The following is a 17,616-nucleotide window of genomic DNA, read 5'->3' on the forward strand; positions in this document are numbered from 1 at the left end:
CCTCCATTGGATGTGGTATCTCTTTCTCATGCTCCCTCTCCAGCGTGGAACCCTGATTCGCCGTTAACCGTGATCAACATGGTAGGTGCAGAAAAGAACATCGAAAGTTGATAGAGAAGATATGCAAATGGATCGTGGACGTCACGGGACGTGCAATCAGGCAGACGTTATCTAGAGTCAACAAAGCGGCAGCAGGGCCTCTCCTGTCTAACATTTCCAAATACAAAATACAAACCGGATTCCAAAAAAGTTGGGACACTAAACAAATTGTGAATAACAACTGAATGCAATGATGTGGAGATGGCAAATGTCAATATTTTATTTGTAATAGAACGTAGATGACAGATTAAACGTTTAATCCGAGCAAATGTATCATTTTAAAGGAAAAATGCATTGATTCAAATTTTCATGGTGTCAAAAAATCCCAAAAAAGTTGGGACAAGTAGCAATAAGAGGCTGTAAAAAGTAAATTTGAGCATAACGAAGAGCTGGAAGACCAATTAACACTAATTAGGTAAATTGGCAACATGATTGGGTATAAAAAGAGCTTCTCAGAGTGGCAGTGTCTCTCAGAAGCCAAGATGGGTAGAGGATCACCAATTCCCACAATGTTGCGCAGAAAGATAGTGGAGCAATATCAGAAAGGTGTTACCCAGCGAAAAATTGCAAAGACTTTGCATCTATCATCATCAACTGTGCATAACATCATCCGAAGATTCAGAGAATCTGGAACAATCTCTGTGCGTAAGGGTCAAGGCCGTAAAACCATACTGGATGCCCATGATCTCCGGGCCCTTAAACGACACTGCACCACAAACAGGAATGCTACTGTAAAGGAAATCACAGAATGGGCTCAGGAATACTTCCAGAAACCATTGTCAGTGAACACAATCCACCGTGCCATCCGCCGTTGCCAGCTGAAACTCTATAGTGCAAAGAAGAAGCCATTTCTAAGCAAGGTCCACAAGCTCAGGCGTTTTCACTGGGCCAGGGATCATTTAAAATGGAGTGTGGCAAAATGGAAGACTGTTCTGTGGTCAGACGAGTCACGATTCAAAGTTCTTTTTGGAAATCTGGGACGCCATGTCATCCGGACCAAAGAGGACAAGGACAACCCAAGTTGTTATCAATGCTCAGTTCAGAAGCCTGCATCTCTGATGGTATGGGGTTGCATGAGTGCGTGTGGCATGGGCAGCTTGCATGTCTGGAAAGGCACCATCAATGCAGAAAAATATATTCAGGTTCTAGAACAACATATGCTCCCATCCAGACGTCATCTCTTTCAGGGAAGACCCTGCATTTTTCAACAAGATAATGCCAGACCACATTCTGCATCAATCACAACATCATGGCTGCGTAGGAGAAGGATCCGGGTACTGAAATGGCCAGTCTGCAGTTCAGATCTTTCACCTATAGAGAACATTTGGGGCATCATAAAGAGGAAGGTGCAACAAAGAAGGCCCAAGACGATTGAACAGTTAGAGGCCTGTATTAGACAAGAATGGGAGAGCATTCCTATTTCTAAACTTAAGAAACTGGTCTCCTCGGTCCCCAGACGTCTGTTGAGTGTTTTAAGAAGGGGAGATGCCACACAGTGGTGAAAATGGCCTTGTCCCAACTTTTTGGGGATTTGTTGACACCATGAAATTCTGATTCAACATATTTTTCCCTTAAAATTGTACATTTTCTCAGTTTAAACTTTTGTTCCGTGATTTATGTTCTATTCTGAATAAAATATTAGAAGTTGGCACCTCCACATCATTGCATTCAGTTTTTATTCACGATTTGTATAGTGTCCCAACTTTTTTGGAATCCGGTTTGTACCTCAGTGACATTCCCTATAATTTTTTATTAATCATTCCAATAACAGGGCATCTTAAGAGTCCTGTGTGAGGAATAGGGATTAATATTTACTGTCAGCCATGTCCACACTTTGCTGACAGATAGCAGAGGTAGTGAACTCCACAGGAGGGCCCTGCTTCAAAGCCCCAGCCATCTGATTGTCAGCTAGCCAGTAAGAAATCCCCAGGGGTACAGGCTTCAAGGAGGCCCCAGGTGGAGAATGTCACACCTCAATCAGCCAGTTGGAGGCAAGCTAAATCCTGCAGGACCCCCCCCCCCCCCCCCCCCTCCTCCCAGCAGGAGGTATCAGCCCTTGCCAGAATCAATGATACCTTCCAGACATGTTGGCACCTACATTTCATAAGGAATTATGAATTGCCTGACCATCGCAGGAGCAAACTGGATACATATTTGTGTCCTGGTGGCCACGATGTACATGCCCATGGTCTTTGTTTGATGGGGCGATGCCAGGGAAAGGAGATATCTATATTGTGGTGAAACCAAACTCGCCACGGTGTTTTGGAGGGGGCTGTTTGCCAGCCTCCTGCCCTGGGATTATGGTCCCTTAAGTTATTGGGTCTTAAGGCACTTGGGACTGAGCCCTCTGTCCCTGGATTGCATCATTTGCCTTACTTGCTTGGATTTTACTATTCCCATGATGAGAACAATGGATGAAGCACATGGTGAGAACAATAGATAGCGGCCATTTTAACTCACAGACACTGTTCTGACTTTCCAACACGGTGCTTTCTTGCCTGTATTTGGTGCACAGAGACATCATCCAGTAGTTTGAAACTACCAAACAGGGGACACATTTATTAGTGACTATTTTCTGTATAACTTGTATATTTTCAGTGTAACTGGCATAAAACTGTATCTTCGAAACTACTGAATGGATGTGGGTGAATTTTGGATATGTGGTTCACCCAGATCCCCCGGTTCCGAGGATATATTGGTTATGGGGTTATTGCATGTTTTGGGGTTCCTGTGATATGTTTTATAAAACTGTATTTCTCTGCCTTTGATGATTATATTGGAGGGGCTGTTTGCCAGCCTCCTGCCCTGGGATTATGGTCCCTTAAGTTATTGGGTCTTAAGGCACTTGGGACTGAGCCCTCTGTCCCTGGATTGCATCATTTGCCTTACTTGCTTGGATTTTACTATTCCCATGGTGAGAACAATGGATGAAGCACATGGTGAGAACAATAGATAGCGGCCATTTTAACTCACAGACACTGTTCTGACTTTTCAACACGGTGCTATCTTGCCTGTATTTGGTGCACAGGGAACCTTTTAGTATTAATACTATCACAGCTTCTAACATAGATTCCGGAAGAATACCATCCTCCAATGATTCAGTAAATTCCCTCAATAAATAAGGAAGGACAACCTCCCTATATTTATGATAGAATTCTTATGGGAATCCATTTGAACCAGGGGAGGAATTCCCCAAACAGACTTTTATTGCTTACTCTAACTCATGTAGGGAAAGTTCAAGAGATGCTCTCTGCATGTCCGTAAGGGTCGGCAGAGAGATGAAATCCACGTAGGCATCAATAATTTCATCTGGAATATTTTTATCTGATTTTTATAACTCCGCAAAATGCCTAACAAAGATTCCTTTTATATACTCTTGGTCTTCAATTATTCCCTCAGATGAACGAATACGTAATATCTCTTTTTTTTTTTACCTGATTCGAGATCACCCTGGCCAATAATTTCCCTGGGCGACCTGATTCAGCAAAATATTTTTGTCCCTTAAAAAACAGCCTCTGATGAGCCTTGTCTAAAAGGAAGTTAGAGTATTTCTGGCTTGAGTTCTCCATAATTTCCCTATTTTCTTCTGTTTTATTCCTGGAGAATTCAATCATGGCACCTGCCGCTGCTTCTTTTAAATTCCTCTCTTTTATACCATACCCCTTTCTTAAATTAGAGATAGTTCTGAGAAATACCCCCCTTATAAAGGCCTTAAGTGCATCCCACACCGATTGAATTTTCACTGAATTATAATTACTATCCCAGAATCGGACAATCTCCTGTTTGATCGTTTTATGGTTATCCATCAAGGAAGTCCAGTGTGAGTTTAATCTGTTAATCTGGGTCCAGTGTTGTTTTTTATCGACCATAACTAACTCAAGAGAGAGAGGTACATGGTCCGATATAGCCCTGGCCTCATATTTCATGCGCTTTACACACCTAGAATAGTTTTTATTTATCAGGGCCAGATCTATCCTAGACACGGAGTTTCCAGATTTACTTACACAGGAATACGCTCTTTTTCCCCTCCATACAAGGCCCCATACATCAATAAAGCCTGATTCTTGACAGAATTGTGGCAAAGGGGACCCTTGTACAGGAGTCTGGGTGTCAGCCCCGATTGAAATCCTATCAATTCCTGGGTTTATAACACAGTTAAAATGGGCATTAACTAGTGTGGGACACTCAGGCCAATGATCAATGAAAGTTAACAAAGAATTAAGTATTTCAAGAGAAAAGGGTGGGAGTATATAAATGAAAGCCAGGATGCATAAACTTCTGGTGAGCTTTCCATGAAGAAACACATATTTACCCTGCTTATCGATAGAGGATGCCCGGCAGACAAAGTCAATCTGGCTATGAACTAAAACTGACACTCCTCTAGAATAACTAGAAAAGGTGGAATGATACATCTGCATGACCCATCCTCTAACGAGCCACGTGACCGTTTCCCCAGTAAGATGAGTGTCTAGCAGACAGACAATCACTGGCAGATGTCTCTGAACCAAATTAAAGACCGCTTGTCTTTTAAGCCTATCCCCCAGACCCCGAACATTCCAGGTTAGAATTTTAGTTGACATCAACTCAACCAATAAAATCCCAAAAGGAAAAAAATATATAAAAAGTCTCCTCTTCCCCCTCCTCCTAAGAGAAGCATCGCAATCCCTCCCAAAAACACCCCCAATCCTCTTGATCCGCCACATTACTGCACCAGATCTCTTAACTAAGACCACTCCCCCCCCCTCCTCCAACCCCACCACCATAAAGAAAAAAAAAAGAAAAAAACATATATAGCACCGCAGTGCTTAAATATTATTCCGAAACAGCCAGTCTGTAACGAGATCAGGGGTATCAAAAAAGAGAATTTCCCCCTTAAAAATTATTCAAAATTTAGCTGGATAAACAAATGAGTATTTAATGTCCCTTTCTTGCAGACGTTTTTTTTTACCGCAGTAAAACTACGTCTCTTTTCTTGAATCTCTTTAGAAAAATCAGGAAAGAAGGACACTTTACTCCCGTTGTATAGAATAGGAGGGCATTCCCTAGCCCTTCTCAAAATCATATCCCTGTCTCGTGAAACAAGTATCTTCACTAATATTATCTGTGGAGGCCTTCCAGGGATTGGTTTACCCCCTGGCACCCGGTGTGCTCTTTCTACCAAAAATAATGGCAAAAAATTTTCCTTTCCAAATTTCTCAAGAATTAAGGTCTGTATCATTTCAGCCAGACTTTGACCTTCTGTACCCTCAGGTAGACCAATAATTCTTACATTACATCGCCTCGACCTACAGGTCCACCACCTTTTTTTAAGATGTTAACATCCATTCTTAAGGAGGAGATTTTGGTTTTAAAAATGTTTGCTTCACCCTCCAAAACTCCCATAGATTTTTCTATGGTTGTAACTTGGTCCTGTATCTTTGAGACACCCTTATCAGGATCACATCAATCTGGATAACACAGAGCTGTGTTGAAATATCTTGTATTAATTCTCTATTTTTGTTTGACCACCCTCAAAATTTATTTTAGTGGAGAGGATTCAGGATTAGACAAATCAAATCCGGCCCCTCCTCCTGGTGATAATCGTCCGTGACTTCTTCCACTCTGGATCCAACACTTTTTTTAATATTAGTATCATAGATCCCTTTTTGACCTGCTCCTGCTCTTGTAATTACATTCGGCGATTTGAGGAACTGATCTATTTATTTTTGTTTCTGAGGGCTTCTGGCCTGTTTTTAAATACTCCAGTGATCACTTATTTTGCTTGGGACCCATTATTTTCCTTCTCTTTCTTTCTGGATTCACTTTTTTCCCCTCTTTTCTTTCCCCCTTTCTCCTCTTTTCTCTCACTTAAAAAAAATATAAACAGCTCTGATCCAGCTTTCTTACTGCAGTTATATCACACTCTTCCGTATGTACTTAAATGGGAAAAAAAGGGAGCGAAAAAGGAAAAACAGAACAAATAACGACAAAGAAAAAAAATTCGTCCCAATGTATACAGTTCTCACCAGTCTTCCTGTCACAGACAGAACTTCTGCAAAAACTCCCCCAAAAGCCACATCAGGACAACTCCAGTATCAGGACTGGAAATCCACAGGAGGGCAGAAACACGCACATACCCCATATAACCGGCGAGGAACTCCAGTAGACGGGCACAGGGACTGCAAAAAAGGTGGACACAGCATGGAGGCAGGAAGAGACGAGCAGGGGAGTACAAGGGAATACAGGAGAGGCGCAAGGTCAAACCCCGGGAACTGACAGAGAACGAGGTAGGGTCTGGTAGTCACAGCGCAGGGCTTCTGCAGGGATCTGTTAGTCCAGCCCTCTGGCATCACACCTCGGGCTCTGAGTGCAGCTCAATACAGGTCCACCGCACGAGAAAGCCGAAGCTCGGCTGCGTGAGAGAGGAGGGGTGGGAGCAAGACGCAGCTCCTCCCTACTGTATCATGTCAGAGGTTTCTGACGGATTAACTATATTAATTTCCCTGTCACGTATGCAGTGCAGGTGTACCTCACACCAAAAATGGGAATATGTCACCCACCAAACTAACAGACGGATTAACTATATTAATTTCCCTGTCATATATGCATGTGTATCTCACACCAAAAATGGGTATATGTCACCGACCGAACTAACAGTCAGATTAACTATATTAATTTCCCTGTCACGTATGCAGCGCATGTGTATCTCACACCAAAAATGGGAATATGTCACCCACCGAACTAACAGACGGATTAACTACTGTATATTACTTTCCCTGTAACGTATGCAGTTCAGGTGTACCTCACACCAAAAATGGGTATATGTCACCGGCTGAACTAACAGTCAGATGAACTATATTAATTTCCCTGTCACGTATAAAGTGCACGTGTATCTCACACCAAAAACGGGTATATGTCACCCATCGAACTAACAGACAGATTAACTATTATATTTTTGTGTCAGGGGTACAAAAATGGTGCATTTCACTCACAATCACCCACAGAATTAACAGCCAGATTAATTATTATATTTCTGTGTAAGGGGTACAAAGATGGTGCATTGCACCCACAAAAAATCACTATAGGTCACCCACAGAATTAACAGCCAGATTTATTATTATATTTTTGTGTCAGGGGGCAAAGCTGGTGTATTGCACACACAAAAAAATCATTATAGGTCACCCACATGATGGGTCACATGATGCACCGGCCAATCACAGCCATGCCATTACTAGGCATGGCTGTGATGGCTTCTAAGTGCCCACAGTTTAAAAGCTTGTTTATTGGCTGCCATGCCGCATTTTAAAAGCTTTATTAAAAGCCTGAACACCGAACTCGAACCCAAGCTTTTCTGGCAAAGTTCGGGTCCGGGTACCCGAATTCGCAAAGTTCGGTACGGACCCGAACTGAGTTGCAACACCAGGTACCATCACAGGTACAACAACTACCCAACAATTTTATGCCATTTAAACATATGTGCATTAAGTGATTTATACACAGTATTGTGCATATGTCTGGACCATATGCACATATGTTTAAATGGCATAAAATAGTTGGGTAGTTGTTGTACCTGTGACGGTACCTGGTGTTGCAACGGTACCTCGGTCTTACTATCAATAGTGCCTTTTCACAAACTTTCATAGGTTTCCATCAGAGTAATAAATGTGTATATGTTACATACTATTTGTTTTCTAATTTCTATATAATTCTGTGTATTTTATATATATATCTATTTAGTTTTGTTTTTAATACACTCGAAGGGTTAAAAAGGAAAGCTAATTGTGAATAATTCTTTTCATCTGTGCTAACCAAGTACTTAAATCTGATTGGACTTCAAGAATGCCTGTTTTTCCTATATATGTCCAATCTCTGTATACAATGTTTGTGTCATGAATAAGATCTGTCTTGTGCTTGAAACGCATTGGATTGAACAACCTGGTTGTTATGGAGATGTACTTTTAAATTGATTATGAAATAAAGCCTGAAGATTTTACTCCAATGCTGGATGTCTTTCTTTTCAACTGGATTGCTCGCAAGCTGAAACGGATCCGCTCACAGAGATTTATCCTAGGATTGATGGTGTGACAGCAGCCTATGTCATACTGACACAGAACATAATGTATTAGCAAATAGGAAAATGCTATTACATTATAAGTTTTAAATATAAAAAATAGTAATAATAACGTGTTAATGCAATAAAATTTTTAAACTTAAAAAAATAGATGGCTAAAAAACAAAAATGCAAATTTTTTTAAATATAAAATGCACTCTACCCTGCGATTTTTAATCCCTGTCTGCCCGTAACTTTTTTTATTTTTCCATTCACATAGACATCTTGCAGGAAAAGTTGTACTTTCTAATGGTATCATTGCATATGATGTAGTGGGAAGCTGGAAAACACAATTCCAAATGGAGTGCAATTGGAAAATAACGCAATTTTGGCCACAGTTTTATGGGTTTTCCTTTCACGGCGTTCCTTATGCAGTAAAACTGACCTGTTACCTTCATTCTATGGGTCAGTACAATTACAGCGATACCACATACGGTATATAGTTTTTCTTGTGTTTGAAAACGAAATAAAAATGTCTAATTATTTTTTTCTTTGCACCCCCATATTCTGACCACCATAACTTTTTATAGTTATGTCTACGGAGATGTGTTTTTATTGCTTCCATTTTGGATTGTGTATGACTAAAGCTGAGAATCAGCCGTTTTCATTTTTTTTGTTCTGTTACACCAGTCATCACATGGGATAAATACAATTATATTTTAATATCACTGGCGTTTTGGGACATGGTAATTCAAATTATCTTTATTTTGTTTTTATTGTTCATCATTGGTGCCCACTTAAAGGGAACCTGTCATCAACTTTATGCTGTCCATACTAACGGCAGCATAAAGTAGAGACAGGAGAGTTGATTTCAGCGGTCGGTCATTTAAAAGGTAAAAGTAAGTGGTTGCCAAGAGTCAACATCACAATCATTGCAGACTGGGCCTGGAAAAGAGTCCCGGCCACCTGAGAAGAGTCCTGGTTATTCATGAATTCCTGCTCTCCTGCCGACCTGCTGATGGCTGACAGTCTTCTACCTAGTTTTCTCTCTTTCTCTCTAGAAGAGAACTGCCAATCATCAGCAGATGGGTGAGAGAGCAGGAGATTAGGAATAACCAGGACTCTTCTCAGGTAGATTTGACTCTTTTCCAGGCCTGGTCTGCAATGATTATGATGATGGTTCTCGGTAACCTCTTACTTTTAGCTCATGAGTGACACGCCGCTGAAATCAGCATGTCTGCAACTATTTAATGCTGCCCTCAGTGAGTCATTTGGGCAGGTTCCACGTTTTAAGAAAATAATTTCACTGAAAACATATGGCAAAAAAACTATTAAAAAAGTTTTGCTCACTAGTAAATTTTCAGACTGTTTCAAAGAAAAACAGACTTCTTATAAGAAACCCACATGAAAGTGGTGGCGAGGTGCAAACTAGATGAATGTATTCTAGTTACCTTGAAGCTATGAAAAGTCCAAACATCTGTCATATCACAGATTTGTGAGGTGTGTCTGTTTAATGACTTATGTAATATAGGATGTGACAGACATAAGTATGACTAATTAAACTGATACAGTTTCGGAAGCCAAAATCAAAAGTGGATTATAAAGGTAGAGAAAGTATAGAGCTGCAGTCACACGAAAAAAAAAATGACTATGAAAAACTGAGACATAGGGGGAGATTTATCAAGACTGGTGCTTTCTGTGCCGGCTTTGATATCCTCTGGAGGATGTACCTAATTTATGACAGGACGACCCATTGAAATCAATAGGACCATTTTTAATAGCAGTTTATACAGGAATGCACCGTGTACCCGTTTTTAACAGCCATTAGACGGGTGCATTCCTGTCTAAACAGCCATTAAAAATGGTCCTATTGATTTCAATGGGTCGTCTGGCAGTGAAAACACCCAAAAATAGGACATGTCCTATTTTGTGACGGATGCTATTTACTGGCCGTTACAAAAAAAAACGCTATGTGAATAGCCCCATTGATTTGTGGTCATAATGGATGATAGACACGGCAGCTGGACTCGGACCCAAAAATTCTTCATTCCCTAGCCATGCTGTCCCCAGCAGGTGTAATGCAGTGACATCACTGTATTTTCTAGGTAGACGGGAGCACAGGCCACACCTTCACTGCAACATGCCTGCTGGGGAGAGTGGGATGTGCTCCATTCATCAGGGTAACAGGGCTAGGTGAGTGGTACTTTTTTTTATTTATGAATGGGGACACCTCTAGATCCATGTGAGGTACAGGGCTGATTCTAGCTTTGTTAGACAAACATTGTCATGTACCATATGATGTCTGATTTTCATGTTTACCTCAATCATGGGATAACCCCTTTTAAGGACCAGGACTACCTACCATAAATATAGGGCAGGTGGCCCTTAATCAGTCAATTGTTCTCTTTATCATTATATCTTGCATTGTGCAACTCTAATGCAGATTTTAAAAGGGACTAGCAAAGGTGTAAAAATGGAACAGCTGCAAATGCTATAAAACAAAAATAAGCAGTACCACAAACTTTTTTTCCCCCTCAACAATTGAAAGATGGCACTCAGTGGCATCAGTGGTCACTTACTGTACTTTACTGGCATCACTGCATAGCAGTATGCAATCATGCCAGGTGTTTGCCACATGACTGCAGTGGCCATTGAATGGCTGCAGCGGTCATACGTTGGATACTTGTAAGCACTTTTTGTTTTTTGACAATTCCAGACATTTTTTTTTAGAGGTTGGATAACGCCTTTAATGTCAATTATACTATTTGATTACTGCTGATAACCTACTGATAACCAACCAAACATCTTACACAGTGTAGGATTTATGCTATTTGATATTTATGAATGAATGTAAGAAAAGATTAGGGGTGACAATACTTTGTCATTGACAAATCTAAGTAAATGTTGCGGACCATTTTGTGAACATGAATGCAATGTGTGTATTCTACAATTCAACATGAGGTTCCAAAGGCATGTGAGTCACTTACCTATGAGGTTCTCTTGAATTCGGTATGATGGAAATACAATCACGTTTAGAAAATGTTCTCTCTATCCAAGGTAAGCCAATCTGAAAAACAAAGCAAAAATGCAATGCTAAGGGACACAGTCAATTAATTTTGATGCAGGATCAGACTTACTGAACCAGCTGTTACTCAATGGTCTCTCAAGCAGGGAAAGTTGTCTAGGCATACTCTGTGACCCATACACCGAGATCATTGTACAAGGAAAGAACAGTTAAGCTTTGACAATCACCTATTGTGAATGGAGGATCCTGTCTTATCTACACACAGAGGTGATATCAATATAGGCAGTGTTAACAAGACAGATAAGCAGGTAGCTGCATTAAAGTGGTCTGTACAGATCAAGAAGTAGCATCTATTATTAGCCTGAGTGGTCAATGCAAAAACTGTAGGATTTTATGTTTTTATTTAAACATAGATATTGACATGGAAAATTAAAAAGTAACATTATCATCATCATTATTTCATAAGCTGAAAACCTGCATTTGGATATAGACTAAGCCATACCAAAATGATTAACATTTGCTGAAAAGAGGACCTGTCGGCTGACTGTGCTGGCACACTATAGGAAAAAGCAGCGGCCTCCCTGGTGGACGGGACCATGGGAGTGTGCATAGGCATGCATTCGCAGCAGCTCCCATCCCAGCCACTTTATATCTGCATCTCAGTGGTGGCTGTAACCCCTGAATACGAACCGTGTATAATGTGATGGAAAAATGAATCAAGCCAACAAAGGAGACAATCACAATACAATAGTAACGGCCTTGTATTAACTTTATCTACATGATAAATGTCCTTTGCTGAAGTGAGAAAACCATTTAAGGGCCCATTTTATAGTTTAGAAGGCTGAAAAAAGACATTTGTCCATCCAGTTCGGACTGTTATCCTGCAAGTTGATCCAGGGGAATGCAAAACAATCCCTGTGAGGTAGAAGCCAATTTTCCTAATTTTAGTGGAAAACATTTCTTCCCGAATCCAATCTACATCCAGACCCTTCTTTTCACTAGTGTTGAGTGAAGTTATAAAAAATTTGATTCTGCCGCTGCTTTGTGACGAATTACTTTGTCACAAGCTCATTTCTTTGTATGTAGCGGGCACAATGACGGGGGAACGGAAATTGCACCGCCCCCCGTCATTGAACCCCTCAGATGCCACGTTCATCACTGATCGCAGCATCTGATATTAGCATTGAGGGCTTTCAGGGGTTAATCCAGTAAAAAATAAATAAATGAAAAATACTCACCTTATCCATTTGATTGGCCTCTTCACACACAAATAGATGAGGTGAGTATGTATTTTTTTCCCCATCATTTCAGGGAGAATTGATTCGTTACCACAAAACTCGAGGAGAGCGGCTTTGCATCTAATCAGATTTCTCCTGAAATTTGGATCGAATTGGTTGACTTCGATTCACTCATCACTACTTTTCACCATCACCACCTCCTCTGTCAGAGTTCCATATTCACTGTAACTTTTAGTTCCCTTAGGGGACTTGAACATGCAATCTTCTGATTGCATGTACTATAGACAGCAATAGAATACTATTGTGGCCTATGGGATTCTGATACACTATCTGTGAAGCTGTGCCTCAGACACAGCTTCACAGGGGGTTAGCGAAGACAGGCCTGGGAAGCCTCACAAGTCCTCAAGCTGTCATGACTCATGGCATCCATTTGGAGCCCCGTTACTTTGCCGTGCGGGCTCTGATTGGAAGGCAGAGGGAGCCTAATCCCACAGATGGCTCGTCTCTATTGAAAGCGCCATCTGAAGGTTTAAATGACCAGGATCTCTGTCATCGCCAGGGGGTGCTGGATTATACATCCATCACATGCCATGTATGGAGCTAGTGAGCCAGCTCCATACTTCCCCTTAATGCTGATCACATATATTTTTGTTAAGAGGTTAAGGACCCAGCCAAATTTCCAAATAACTTTTTCCATAACTTTTTTCTTTTCTTTTTCACATAATCTTAGGCTGCCATAGGATTGATAGACCCCATTGGGTCTCTGATCGGAAGAACAGAATGCAAATGATTTCTATAAAACATTTTCCATTGTTAGTTGTTCTATATGTCAATTGACTGCAAGCTGCTCTATTCCTCCTGTGCAAAATCCACCAGAGAAGCTCTCTGAAGGGTTATATTGTGTCCCCTCCCTGTTCCTCTTGTGAACATGCATCTTATTTTGTACATGATCACTGCTCATAGCACATTATGGGTTGTCTACAGCAGCTCAAAGCATAGTACAAGGGAAAGATCGTTTACTGCAGCTCAGTCAGCTCACATGACAGTTTAATGGCATATTGTGCACAGCAGCTCAGAGCACAGAGTGGGGGAAGATCATCTCACAGCAGCTCACAGTCAGCCCAGAGAACAGGACAATGCTGTAGTCCAAATTGTGCACTACAGCTAAAGATTCATTTAAATAAATCATAACTAAATCAGTTAAAATCAATCATGTGTTACAAAATCTTGGGTGTAGCGCTAGCCTAACACATGAAAAGTTTGAATGTAGAACATGTTGCAAAACAGCTATAAGGGTTGCTAGTAGTGTTGAGCGCGAATATTCGAATTGCGAATATTTTTCTCGAATATCGCGATTTCACGAATATTTAGAATATAGTGCTATATATTCGCGAAAACGAATATTCGTTTTTTTTTTTTTTTTTTTTTAATGCTCCATTCAGTGCCCGTTGCCGTGCTCATGGAGCGTCCCCATCACCATGGGGACGCTCCATATACTAGAATGTACTGTCGGATTAGAGAATTACGTTGAAATCACCATGCGATTATTTTGTGTTATATTAATCGCATCGCAATTTCAGCTTCGCACTGCTATATTCCATATATGTGTATTTTACGAAATTTCCTACTATTGCTCTAACTTCGTCTTTTAGAATATTACGAATATTCTAAAAGACGAAGTTAGAGCAATATTACGAAATTTCGTAAAATACACATATATATTGTAATTTAGCTAATATACTGCTATATTAACTTTTTTTAACAGTGTACATATTTTACAAAGCTTAAGTTCAGAAGAGGGAAAAAAAATGAAAGAAAAAAAAAAATGATTATAGCACTATATTAGCTAAATTACAATATATATGTGTATTTTACAAAATTTCGTAATATTGCTCTAACTTCGTCTTTTAGAATATTCGTAATATTCTAAAAGACGAAGTTAGAGCAATAGTACGAAATTTCGTAAAATACCATTGCCTTATACTATTATACTAGAAAAATCGCAACACGCGATTAAAATAATCGCATATTATTCGCGAAAAATTGAAATAATTACGAATATTCGATTTCGACGAATATAACACGAATATTCACTCGAATATTCGCGATATATTGCGAAATCGAATATGGCACCTCTCGCTCATCACTAGTTGCTAGATGCATAGAAACTTTGAAGATTGACAGCAGAAAAAGACCACCTGGTCCATCTAGTCTGTCCTTATATTATTTCTTACTTATCTAGGGACAAACGTGTTTATCCCAGGCATAGATTTCCCAACCACTTCTGGTGGAAGTTTGTTCCAAGTCTCAACTACTTTGTTGGTGTTTTGATCTTCCCCCCATAAATTTTTGGTTGTGCTCCCTTGTTCTTGTGTTTATTTTATTATTTTATTAAAAATTCAAGTGCCATAGCCACCAAGTACCTGCTGTTTTATACGGCAGACACCTTGGGCGTATGCCTGTGATCAGCAATATGTCAAAGACGTTCCCACAACAGGTGGCAGGAGATCGGTGAGACTGGCAACACGTGGTTTGGTCTGACATGTTTTCTGTTTGGATCAAATATCATCTGTGTTGTTTCTGGTGCTTGCCACACCTTCTTTCCCCAGGTGTGGCTATTAGGGTCATTTAACCTACTCTATTTATAGTTGCTTCTCCCACAATGCTGTGCGGTTTATAGCTTTTGTTTGGACCTTTTGGATAGATTGTGGTTGGATCTCAGCTGAGTTCCTGGTGCTTCCATTGCTCCTTTGAAGTTAAGTCTTTCCTTTCCCTTTTGTATTTGGTTTGGGTTCTGTGTGTTGCATTTCCCTATTGTTTGTATTAGGCCTGAAGGTGATTCCTGTTCGTCCTTCCTTTTGGAGGAACAGGTAGTCTCGTCCCTGCCATTAGTACTGGGGTCCTATAGGGCGTGATAGGACTCTAGGTATTCCTGCTTATGAACTCACTTACCTTTGGGGTCTGTTCATACTGGTAAGTCAGTCAGGATTTTGGTTACGGTTTTCACTAGGAGGTGTCCATTTTCCTTTCCTAGTTCTCAGGCCTGATTCACTGTTCCCCCCTTCTCTCCTATGCCCGGTGTGATGTTTCCCTCCTACACCGAAGCGCGAGACAATAGCATTGATCTCAGACATTTAAAGGGCTTCTGTCACCCCCCAAAAGTCATTTTTCATTTTGGGCTAATTAAAATCCTTATAGTGCGATTATTCAATATAAAGTACTCTTACATTTTTCTATGGTTTAGTTTCTTTAAAAACGGCACTTTTATAATCTGTTAATTACCTGGCTACCAGCAAGTAGGGCGGTTGCTTGCTGGTAGCCGCCGCATCCTCCTTTAAAAAAAACGCCCCCTCCTCCTGTTGATTGACAGGGCCAGCGAGCGCTCTCCACCTCCGGCTGGCCCTGTCTGCGTTCCAAATCTCGCGCCTGCGCCGTACCGGTCTTCAGTTGGCGCAGGCACACTGAGAGGAGGACCTCGCTCGGCCGCTCCTTCTTCAGTGCAAAATGTAAGAACACTATATATTGAATAATCTCACTATAAGGATTTTAATTAAAAAAATGAAAAATGACTTTTGGGGGTGACAGAAGCCCTTTAAATATTTAGATGCCGTGGTCAAATGTGACAACAGCATCAGAGCGCTGAAAACCCGGGAGCACTGCCCTCTCGAGGCTGGAACAGTTCACCCTGTGGCAGGCTCGGTCCCTCTGAAGGATCCAAGGAGGCTGCCTGTGAGAAGGCTCCATAGGAACATAGCATTGGAGTCTATGCATTTGAGTATATGACAGAAGTGATCTAATGATCACATGTTCTAGTTCCCTAGTTTTAAGAAGTATAATAAAAAATAAAGTTTTTGAAAAATATAAAAATTCTAATCACCCCCCTTTCCCAGTAATAAAAATAAACATCATAGGCATCGTTGTGTCCCAAAATGCTGGACTACCCCCTCCCAAAAAAAATGTAACAAAAAGTGATCAAAAAGTCATACACACAGCAAAATGGTATCAATAAAAAGTACAGATCTCCCTGCAAAAAAAGAACTCTCTCACACAACTCTGTAGTTATAAGTATAAAAAAACTTACGAGGGTCAGCACTGAAAAGAAAAAAAAATGTATTAATTCCAAAGTTTGTAATTTTTTTTAAAGGGAACCTGTCACGTCCAAAATGCATGTAAACCCACCAGCAGTACCTCAGGGTAGCCCCCAGTGTAATACTAATCATATTTTTCATACTGCACTCCGATGCATAAGGTCAGAAAACAACGTTTTATCCTCCGTCCGTGCTAATTTGCATGTCAGCTTGAAGTCAAGGGGGCAGCGGCTTCCTTGCGTCAAGTCAAGGTAACCACGCCACCTCTTGCCTTTGAGTGACAGCCCGCAATTCGGCTTCGCTTTCCCAAGTCTCGCGCATGTGCGGTGCCCTCTGTTTTACTGCGCGATCCCCGCTATTAGAAAGTACAACTTGTACCACAAAAAACAAGTTCTCATACGGTTATGTGAATGGAAATATAAAAAAGAAAGACAAAAATGGAAAATCTCTATTTGCTGAAAGGGTTAGGTTATATAATAATTTAGAAAAACAGATACAAAGACAAGTCTATTGATTTTTGATCAAAAGCATTACTAACCTTTAAACACACACCTAGGAGTGTAGTTTGTATTCTGAATCTTTTTTTTTTCAGCATAATATGGTGCAGGTCTGAGCGTGTGTAATCTTGGCATTTCCCATCACAACAAAGAACATGCCTTGCTTTGTACCCTGCTGCCAGCTTCCTCACTGTGCCGATTACGTCACAGGCCTTCCCGGCAGGCCTGCCGAGCGTCCTTCACTCACTGCGCCTGCGCCGAATACTAAATGAGACGGCACAGGCACAGGATTATGAGGACGATGCAGAGAAGAAGGACGTCAATCAAGTGGATGTGGGCGTGCCAAAACGCGAGTAGACCGAGCCTCTAGGTGCTGCAGCAACGCCCTCATAGCACCGGGAGGCTTCATTAGCATTCTATAAAAGTATGTTTTTTTTAAGAAAACGGCGGCAGGCAGGGAGTTACCAAACATACTGTTATGTACTGCTGACATTAGCACATCGCTAATCTCAGTCAGCTACATAACGATTTTTCCCCATGACAGAAACCCTTTAATGGGGCTGGGCTGCAATACCAGACAGAACCCATGAAAGGTGTGGCGCTGTTTCTGAAAGAAATCTGCCATGTTTCTCTGATTCTG

General features: G+C 40.9%; 1 protein-coding gene across 1 annotated transcript in view; it reads right to left on the reverse strand.

Moving 5' to 3' along the window:
• LOC122925724 (transient receptor potential cation channel subfamily M member 7-like) overlaps positions 1 to 11,769 on the reverse strand; it is a 204,020-nt gene extending 192,251 nt beyond the window's left edge. Inside the window, 2 exon segments of the mRNA XM_044277070.1 lie at positions 11,116 to 11,195; positions 11,656 to 11,769. Of these exon segments, the coding sequence (XP_044133005.1) occupies positions 11,116 to 11,195; positions 11,656 to 11,769 (194 nt within the window).
• Between the last annotated feature and the right edge of the window lie 5,847 nt (positions 11,770 to 17,616).

This window comes from Bufo gargarizans, chromosome 2, assembly GCF_014858855.1.
Source record: "Bufo gargarizans isolate SCDJY-AF-19 chromosome 2, ASM1485885v1, whole genome shotgun sequence".
NCBI classification, from domain to species: Eukaryota; Metazoa; Chordata; class Amphibia; order Anura; family Bufonidae; genus Bufo; species Bufo gargarizans.